Source organism: Austrofundulus limnaeus, unplaced genomic scaffold (genome assembly GCF_001266775.1).
Source record: "Austrofundulus limnaeus strain Quisiro unplaced genomic scaffold, Austrofundulus_limnaeus-1.0 Scaffold37, whole genome shotgun sequence".
NCBI classification, from domain to species: domain Eukaryota; kingdom Metazoa; phylum Chordata; class Actinopteri; order Cyprinodontiformes; family Rivulidae; genus Austrofundulus; species Austrofundulus limnaeus.
In genome coordinates, this window is record NW_013952439.1 from 345,763 (window position 1) to 355,596 (window position 9,834).

General features: G+C 40.2%; 1 protein-coding gene across 7 annotated transcripts in view; it reads left to right on the forward strand.

Moving 5' to 3' along the window:
- The window catches only part of phldb1a (pleckstrin homology-like domain, family B, member 1a), a gene marked incomplete at its 3' end in the record, with an annotated part of 29,894 nt that overhangs the window by 6,478 nt on the left and 13,582 nt on the right, over positions 1 to 9,834 (forward strand). For 6 of the 7 annotated variants that reach the window (XM_014006655.1, XM_014006654.1, XM_014006657.1 and 3 more), the window contains 7 exon segments: positions 415 to 510; positions 1,089 to 1,212; positions 2,783 to 2,953; positions 4,335 to 4,460; positions 5,534 to 6,546; positions 9,224 to 9,451; positions 9,533 to 9,664. In XM_014006655.1, coding sequence (XP_013862109.1) covers positions 451 to 510; positions 1,089 to 1,212; positions 2,783 to 2,953; positions 4,335 to 4,460; positions 5,534 to 6,546; positions 9,224 to 9,451; positions 9,533 to 9,664 — 1,854 coding nt within the window. 7 annotated transcript variants of the gene reach the window in all.

A 9,834-nucleotide genomic window follows, 5' to 3' on the forward strand; every position in this document is an offset into this window, starting at 1 on the left:
AAGTAAGGCTTTGGGCATGTTTTTTTTTAATGAGAGTATAATATTATAACATGATATAAAACTCAAAAAAGTTGATTTTACATGATACGGCCCCTTTAATAAAATCATTTGGCACATAGTGTTCACACTGCATTGTTGAAGAAAATGCAGTTTTTTTAGTTACAAATTTCTGTCATATTTGTTCCGTTTGTTCCCTAAAATCTTGAAAGGTGGAGTTTAATATAAATGTGGTTTTGTCCAGAGTTCTGGAGAAACAATCACTCTGTATAGAGGTTTGGTCACATGGGTGTATAACTGGGGCAGAAGGGTTTCTAAGGAAGGCACTGTTCCCATTGTAGTACAGCAGTATTCCCAGTACTCCCATTCATGGCCTGATGCATTCTCTGTGTGTGTGTGTCTGCGTGTGTGTTTCAGGATCTACATGTGTCAGATTCTGACCATCTTGCCAACATGGACCGAATGAACAGGAATAAAGTGGAACACGAGCGTCAAACACACCAGGTCTTACAGGTGAGTCATTAAATTCAATTTATAGAAGCATTTATTAGATGATGCAACTAAGTTATAGTTGATTTTATTACCAGCAGCGTCGGCTGTGATTCAGCTGATTTGTTGTTTTTGTATCAAGAAAACATTTTGATATTTAAATCACGATTTTCTTCAGATTACTCAACTGTTCAGTTATATAAGTGTGTTTTAACCTGTCTAATTAAAAATTTTGGTTGAATATGTTTACATTTTAACCATACATTACAATGTTCAGATTGTGCAGAGATGAATACTTGAACTGATCACAGAWCTTACTAAATGAAGTTGTAGAGAAAATGTGTTAGAATGTGCACTTTTAAAAATTGCTGGTACAGAACGTCTTTATCATGAACAAGAAAAGTCATTCATTTTTTTATTAGTAGCTACATGTCTGTCATTAGTTTCTATGTATATTCTGTCACACACACGTCTCACAACCAAAACAATCCCTGCATTAAAAATGAATTTTAGTGAAGTCAAACTGTACTGTATGTATAAAGTAAACATGTATCATAAATAGATCTGTTAATGATTTGATAATGATGCTTTCCTTCTGACAGAACACTCCATTAGACCTGATTGAAACAGGCAAGTCCCTGAAAGTCCAGGCTGAGCGCCCCCACCTGGTGAGTTTGGGAAGCGGGCGCCTGAGCACAGCCATCACTCTGCTGCCACTGTTGGAAGGTAAGGGCCTCTGTATGTGTAAGTTTAAAATTACAAGTTTATGTTTTTGCTAAAACTAATAAAACTCTGTTTAGAAGCTAAACCAGACAACTGACTAAAAGCTAAAAGTTTWAAAATGCTAGCTAAAAGCCATGTATTATTGCTAGAAACTAAATCTAGTTAAGCCTAGATAGAAGCTAAAATTGATAAAAGGTTGTAACAACCTGGGGTTACACCATATTTAGTTAATTRTTTTCACCTGTTTTTTTTCACTGCCAACACTAATTATTGATTCAGATCACCTGTAGAGCCGCAGTGACTTCCCCCTTTAAAACATCCGCCTACACTCAATTTGTTTTGTGCTTAAAAAGAGATTTATTTACAAGTTAAAAAAAGAAAAAACACATTATATAAACAGTCCTTCAATGACAAGAAATATAAAAGAGAGACAAGACTGTCCCCTCTTAAAAAAAAACGACTCTGTCTTTCATTTTTCAGAGTTGTTTTCTGATTTATTTCTGACTGATTTAATCAGCTTGCTCGGACACGTAATCTGTCACCGATGGACAACTCATACACTAAGTAATCTGGTAAATTCCATTTTGGGGGGATAGAAATTATACTTCACACAAAATTGATCATAGTTTAATATGTTACCATTAGCATCCATTAAATGAACAATAGACCAAATGTTCTCCATCCAGTCTTTGTAAAATAATGATTTATTGCGATATAGTATGAATCTGTTATTCCATATGATAGTGGAGTGTGGCGAATAGTTATGTACATAAAGCATTTTCCAGTATAACAACACTTGTTTATGGAACTCTGATAGTTTAATGGGCAATTTATGTATATTAAAATCAGTTAGAAGTAGTAGTTTTAGACCACCTATTTTGTTAAAAACAATTGGGGACACAATACCAACATAATTCAATTTTTTTTTTATCCAGGATTTCAACCAATTAATCTTTAATAAGATGAAGTTTTATTTATAGTTAAAGGCTGGTTTCATATTATTTATGTATATCTTAATGGTTTCCAGAGGCTCCAAATATTGTGGTTGTGAAAATAGTTTATGTAATCTATGTTATCAGCAATACAAAATGGAAGTTTTCAACAGGTTAATTTTAACATGTCATTGTGTTAAGCTGTCAAGACTGATGAGATGACAACAACTGATGATACATTTCCCTCTGAGCATGTTGTTGTTCCTTATACTGAGACACAGTTGCAGCTGCACGCCTGTCTCTACGAGCTTGTGGYGCCGTTTGTCTTGCAGTGGGCTTTGAGATCTCCGAGGCAGAGCAGAGGGTGTAACAGTGGTRACTGTAAATAAATAACTCTTCTCTTGTTCTCAGAAAGTTGTGGAACGAAGCTGAATTTAAAATGACAGTAAAATCAAAGCTACAGAAAGCTCTAAATGTGCCAGTGAAAGTCCGGCACGTCTTTAAGTCCAACACCTGTTTGTTTTTAAGACTCCTACACAGATTTTGTTTGACCCTGTTGACACCTGAGATCACGTTGCACAGATCTACGGTTCAAGCGACCTTCCAGGAATCGACGGGGAAATGTTTTTCTGTCTTTGCAGGGAGAACGACTCTGGGYAGCGATGGGACAGATATCCCCCTGCAGGGTCCGGGTATCACCCCTCAGCACTGCTACATCGAGAACCAGGCCGGCAGCATCACCTTGCACCCATGTGGAAACAAGTGCTCTGTGGACGGACTCCCCATCACTAAACCCTACCGCCTCACACAAGGTAGCACCAGACTTATTCAACAAGTTAATACATTAACTAGAGACAAAGTTAGTGGAAACGCTTTATGGCTTTACAGTTTTACAGCAAGGCCTGTGTCCTTCCTGTGGAATATTAACCACAAACCAGTCCTAACAGTCCCACCCCCTAAACTCCCACCTCTCTCAGCTCCAGCAGAATGTCATTTGAATCCGGTGTGTGTGGAGACAGCAGCTGCTGACGAAGAATACTCCAGGCTTTGCCTGTTGTACACAACAATAATGACGCTCTGAAGARCCTTTTAATGGAGGAAACTGTTTCTAGGGAGGAAAGTAGCGACGCTCTGGACTCCAAAGGATTTAAATAATTGTTAAACTTCCTGTGGAACATCTACAGCTGGAAACAAAACTTCAGTGGTYGACTCTCAGGGTAGAAATCAGGCATGTTTGAAAAATGAGGTGAAATTACAAAAAGGTAATTTTATTTACTGATTAATTACGCATTTTTTTTAACCAAATTGTTTCTATCGGCTGTTTGAGAGGATGAATTCAAACAATCAAAAGAGAAGAAWGTTTTTGTAGCTGTTTTCTAGTTTCTAGCATGCCACTTTAGCAACATCCATATTTTTACATAAAATATTCTTGTATTTTGTAATTGCATATTTTATTTTAAGCAGATTAGTTTTGGGGAAAAAAGAAACTGGGTTTTATAATGTTTGCATTAATGCAAAGCTGGAGCCAAAAGAAGTACACTGCAAATACTGTATCGCTAATCAAGTTTTACAATCTTGTACCCAGTCAAAAAGTATTTTTGATCGTTTTGAAACTGATACACTAAGCAAGAATGCATTAAATTAATAATCTTGTTATTTCGAGAAGTCTAAGTGCAGCTGTCTTACTGCACTGGCAGAGTTTCACTTGACTTAATGTGTCAAAAATAATTTTTGGCTGGATATAGRATTGTAAAACTTAGTTATATGGACAATTGTTGCAGTGCACATCGAATTAGCACTGCTGTGCTCATAATTCTGCAGTCATTAMAACAAAACTAAAGAAAACAAATGAACAAGAAAACACATCAACATTTCTTCGTAGGGTTGGGCAAAATTGGATTGTGTGTAAGTAGTTGTCAGAAAAATTGTCAGCAATTAATGCCTTGTGATGATATGTTTTTTCATCTAAATAATTTAACCTGTTRAAATGAARATGTTAGTTTGACCGATGATTTGTAAGTATAATATTAGAACACAGTGTAATGGATTTAGTCCAAAATATGCAAATGCTATTGTCATTTATTAWTCGTCAATTAAATCCAAATCTGCTAAATGTCACAGTTACGGTAAATATTATTAATTTTTTTTGCCAATATCGCCCAACCCTTCATGCCCACTCTTCTTTGTTTTCAGGGTGCATGCTGTGTTTCGGTCAGTCTGCCTTTTTCCGCTTCAACCATCCAGAGGAGGCTCAGAGGATGAAGAACATGCTGCCTGGYGGGAGTCTCAGACCAAACACCACAAAACTGCTTCCCTCAGGTAAAAAAAAAAAGAAGAAAATAACAATAATAATAATAATAAAAGCAACAACAAACCCATCCACACCTAATCTAGCTCCATTCTGAACACTTCCGGTCATCCAGAAATAACYGTCTTGTAACAACTGTTTGTGCAAATTGTTGCACAGATTTCTCAGCAGCTATTTTGGGCAAAGCAAATGTTCTGGTCACATAAAACTCTTTAGATTCCTTCTTTTGTGGTCGGAACAAACTGAAGGTTTCACACTCCTGTTGAATCAGCAKGGTGTGACTTTAAATCCTAATATAGAACAAGAACGAGCAGGAAGGTTATATTTTAGATTTTAAGGTTAGATTTTTTTATATATTTWAAAAAAATAGTTTAGTGGAAAGGTTAAACAATGTCTGGATTTATTTCTATGTAAGATGTTAACTGTTCATCATAGCTTCTCCACAGAACTCTTGCAAAGATGAAGTCCACAAACAGAATCTGGCCTGAATMGTCTTCAGGTTCAGTTATTAAACGTGACAGGGTGCAGAAATAGCTCGTTCATAGCTAATTATCAGTGGCCTAAATTGTGATCTACATTCTCACTCAGTGTGGTGACCTCATTGTGTTGTTATCTTCGCCTCCTGTGTGCAGTTACAGTAAGAGTAATGTGGTTCTGGCCCCCTGCCCAGTGTCACTGCTCTGATATTTAGGAGCCATTCTCCTGTGACCTTATTAGTTAGGCTGTCAGTGCCTGAACAGTAATAGCTGCCACTCCCTTCCCTTAGTGTTTCGCCCAGTCTTTCCTGACCAAACCCTGATTCCGTCTACTTTAAACAAGTTACTACATTTTTATTTTTAGCTGCTCTATGGGGTTACAACAAAACTAACCTACCCCCACAATTTAAAGTGGGCTCCTATAGTCAATTCTTCCTTTTATAGACCCTCTTTGTCCTGGAGCTATCCTGAGGTGTGACAGAGGCCAGCAGGGTAAACAAGATGCAGGGCTCTGATTGGCTGTTTGTTTATGTGTGTTTKTACAACTGTTCCTTCTTTCTTTATTCAACTGGAAAGCTCATGAACATGTGTTTTGCCTGTCCCTGCAGACCCCCACAGTGTCTCAAATGGCAACCATGAGTCCTTTCCCTGCAACAGCGACGCCAAACTCAACAGCGTGGTAAAAAGTCTGCAGGAGACCCTGACGCTGAAGGGGTCCTCGTCATCCTCGTCAGAGTTCTGTAAGCAGCAAACGTCCTCTCCAGACTTGTCGAATGGGAAAAACATCTCTACAAGTCCCATTCAGGAAAACAYCAGTCAGAACAATAAAACCCCCACGACACCAGCCCGGACCCCTCGCACCAGCCAGGTTCCCGTTCCATATCCACGGACGTCACTGTCTGTGGGTTTGAGTGGGACCGGTGGGGYTCAGAGGGCCCAGGAAAGTCCAAAGCCTCTGAGGAATGTTAGGGGAGAGGCCACGTCGAGTCCCAAACCACATGTCAGGAGCACAGAAAACTCCAGCCTCAGCCACAAAACGTCCTCCRTCAAGTTTTCCCCAGCAGCTCCATCCAGCCCTCGATTAAGAGGTCCGTCCYTACAGAGGAGATCCCCCAGCCCCATGCGGGACCAGGGTCACATCAGTGTCCCTCACAGGATGACTGGGTCTACCAGCTTGAGGGAACTTCCTCCTCTCAGCCTTGACRTGTCCTGCAGGGGCACTTCAGGATCACCCGGGGTCCTCGAGAGCCCCCAAGGTCATCGGAAACTTGCACCTCCTTCTAAAGCAGAGGCCATGAAAGCAGTGTTTGCACACAGTCCATCATCTGTCCACGGCCTGGAGAAGGAGTCAGGGAGCAGGCTGCCACAGCTCGGCCCGACGAGTGCCATCGTGTCAGGCTCGGGTTCAGTATCTGGTCTGTCTCCTCTTCCCAGCCCTCACAGCCAACGGAAGACCTCCTCCATGAAAGKATCCCATAGCAAGGAAGGGAGTCTCATGAAACCACACACCCGGGAACGCAAAAACAGCATCTCTGAGATCAGCGATAACGAGGACGAGTTGCTGGAATATCACCGCTGGCAGAGGGAGGAGAGGCTGCGGGAGCAGGAAATGGAGAAACTGGTAAGAAATTAGTTTCAAAGCTAATGGGATTCAGTTTTAACTTTAAGCTTTATTCCTCTTTTACATGAAAACTTGAGTCTGGATTTAGATTGTTTTTATCCTATGTTTTAATTTGCAATGATCTACCTTTTTTAAACTTTATTTTTTTGGAAGAATTTGCCGTTAATTTTTTTGAGGTTTTCATCTGTAAACTTTCTTAAACAAGCAGTTAGAATCAAATTTCAGACAGGTATTTTAAAGCAGAGTATTGCACACAACTTGTTGTTTAGCTTGCAATATACCATACCATACCATACCATACCATACCATACCATACCATACCATACCATACCATACCATACCATACCATACCATTATGGCATGGCATGGTATGGTATTACCATGCCATGCCATGCCATGGTACCAAAGTCAACGTTACAAATGCTATACAAAGTCCAGGGAGAGGATTTGGATTTTAAGAAGGGATTTAAAAACAGACAGGGACGAGGCCTGTCTGATGTCCAAAGTGAGGTTGTTCCATAATTTAGGAGTTGCCACAAACAAAGCACGGTCTTGAAACTTGCTGATTTTCAATCCAGGGTTTTAAACTATCCTATGCTGAGAAACAACAAAGTTAGAACCATGTTGGTAGGAGCTTGAAAATAACATTGTGCACATTTTCACATAAAATCACAAAATCTTGTGCAATCTCTAATCACTCTGAGTATGTGTCAAGGATGACTTCCAGCTACTACCACATCAGATTTTAATTCAATATCTGTAAAATTTACTGGGTTAAAACGGTTTTTTACTTGGTTTAGGTGGTGGTTGATGAATAATGGTTGATTAGCTGTGGCGACCATCTTGATTTGGGTGTAGAGGCACTTTGAATGATTACTCTGAGAGTTTCATTAAAATTTGCTCAATGGTTCATGAGATATTTCGCTAACAAATCATCAGGATTGACTTCAACAATTAAAAAAATGGTTTGAACAAAAATCTTGCACGGTTGATAGTGCTCAGATTTAGGGATGCACAATATCGACATTAGGATCAGTATCGGTGTGATAAGTAAAGCTGGGCTGATATTAACGTTCAATATTGATTTTCCACTTTTTAGCTTTAGCTTCTGTCTTGGGAGGGGAGATGTTGGTTGAGTGGCATCTGTTTSATCATGATATGACRCTGCACAGCCAGTAACTGAAGCAGGGAGCCATGTCAGCGGTCTGGTCATTTATTTATGATATTGAAAAAAGACACAAGTGTATTTTTGCGTATGACTCCTGCTCAACATCTGCAAAACTGACTGAGTTCTAACAATTTTTTAGTTGGCTCAGATTGATTAGCTGCAGCAGCCATCTTCAAATGAGTTTATTCCAAAAACGAATCACTCGTAGATAAAGTGATTATTTTCTGTGAGTTTTATTTGGAAACATGGCGGCTCAGTGGTTAGCACTGATGCCTCATAGCAAAATGGTCCTTGTTTCAGACCTGGAGTCTTTTTGTGCAGAGTTTGTATGTTCTCCTTGTGCCTGTGTGGGTTTTCTCCAGGTACTACGGTTTCCTCCAAACCAAAAACATGATAGGCTGCATTCAGGCCTCCCTCGTAAAAGAGATCTGTGATCTTAATGGGATTTTCCTGGTTAAATAAATAAGTGTTATAAACCATATAGTGATTTATGAGATATTTTGCTTGCAACATACACACAGACACAAGAACACACAACCTCGCCTCAGAGTTTGTTAGAAACTTTATAACTGCTGTCATGACAGACTGCATATCTGCTCTCTGAAATCTTCTGGTGCTCAGCCAGTAGTTTATCTCAATCCTGAACATTACTGGCACCGTCGGCCCATGCGGCCTCAGTGACACGGGGTGAACATTCCTCCAGACGTCTCGGGGTCCGGTGCGGAGGGCGCGGCTGGTTGTTGCTCGGCACTATATTTACCAGAGGGACGAGTGGCGTCTGCTTTCAAAGCTGCCTCTTCATCATTCCCACAGTAGATCACAGACCACATACTTGTTATCTATCTTCAGTGCAGCGCACTCATCATCATCATCATCCAAGAAGCAATTCTGCCCCCACCGGATTTCAGCCCACCGACAGCTGAGATGATCACAGAGGTTGGGTGGTCACTGTCTGTTCTACTAACTGTAATCATGAAAGGTTTTCCAGTAATTTTGGACAAACCCCAGTCTCTGATCAGGCATAAAGACTTGATATTTCTTAACCATTAAATCCCTTTATGTGTTTTCTCATTTATTGAAAAGATAAAGCAGTTTTAAATTTKATGGCAAAAAGATTGGACAGGTTTAACAAAAGTTTCAAAATAAGTGCCTTTTGCAACAAATTAGATTAATTGGCAACAGGTCAGTAAGAGGAGTTTAAAAGACTTTCTCTAAAATCAAGGAACATTTTCAGAATAATATGTTTCTAAATGGAAAATGTGCAGTTCAAATGTAAAAAATACTTTTGGGCTTCGTAGAAGTGGTATTTTGGAATTACAAATGACAGATTCTGCTTTTTAACCTGGTTTTACTGTAAAGCCCCTCCCTCGAGTTGCATTTGTCCCATGCCTGTGGCTATAAGGGGCAGCTGTCTAAATGGGACAATGTCACCCAAGGACGATTTCAGCGAATCTGCAACGTGATCCAGATGATCGGACAGCCTGCTTCTGTCTCCCGTCTCGTCTGTAGGAGAGACAGAGACTGGAGACCATCCTGAGTCTGTGTGCTGAGTATAATCAAGATGACGGCGCAGCGGAGCTGATGAGAGGTGGGCTGCTGGAGGGCGCTGGAGGAGTGGGCTCAGAGGCGAGCGTGGGGGCATTCCTGCAGGGAGCCGACAGAGGTCAGAGGGTGAGGGAGATCGATGAGGAGATGCAGAGAGAGGAGTCCAGCAGCACAGAGAGCACACATCAAGAGGTGAAACACACACTTTGAACATGTTCTCTTTATTCAACTATATATAAACAAATAAGTCATTTTAAAAAAATCTACATTCAGTGTGAAGAGCTGTTTGCTGGACAGGAGCAGGTCTACCTGGAAGAAGAGAGGAAACGGATCCTGGTCAGAGTAGATGACTTGAAACACAGAGTCGGTGATCTGGAGCAGCAGCTACAAGAGACCAAACAGGAGGTCAGCACACACCATAGAGTTAAATATCACTAGACTGAGCCTCGCCTGTCTCTTCCACTGTTAACATCTGTGACATCATGGAGGAGGAAAAATGGTGACCKAACAGCTCAACTTGATCTGTGTCACAAGTTTTTGTTATATTTTTTTACAACAAATTAAAATAGTTTGTT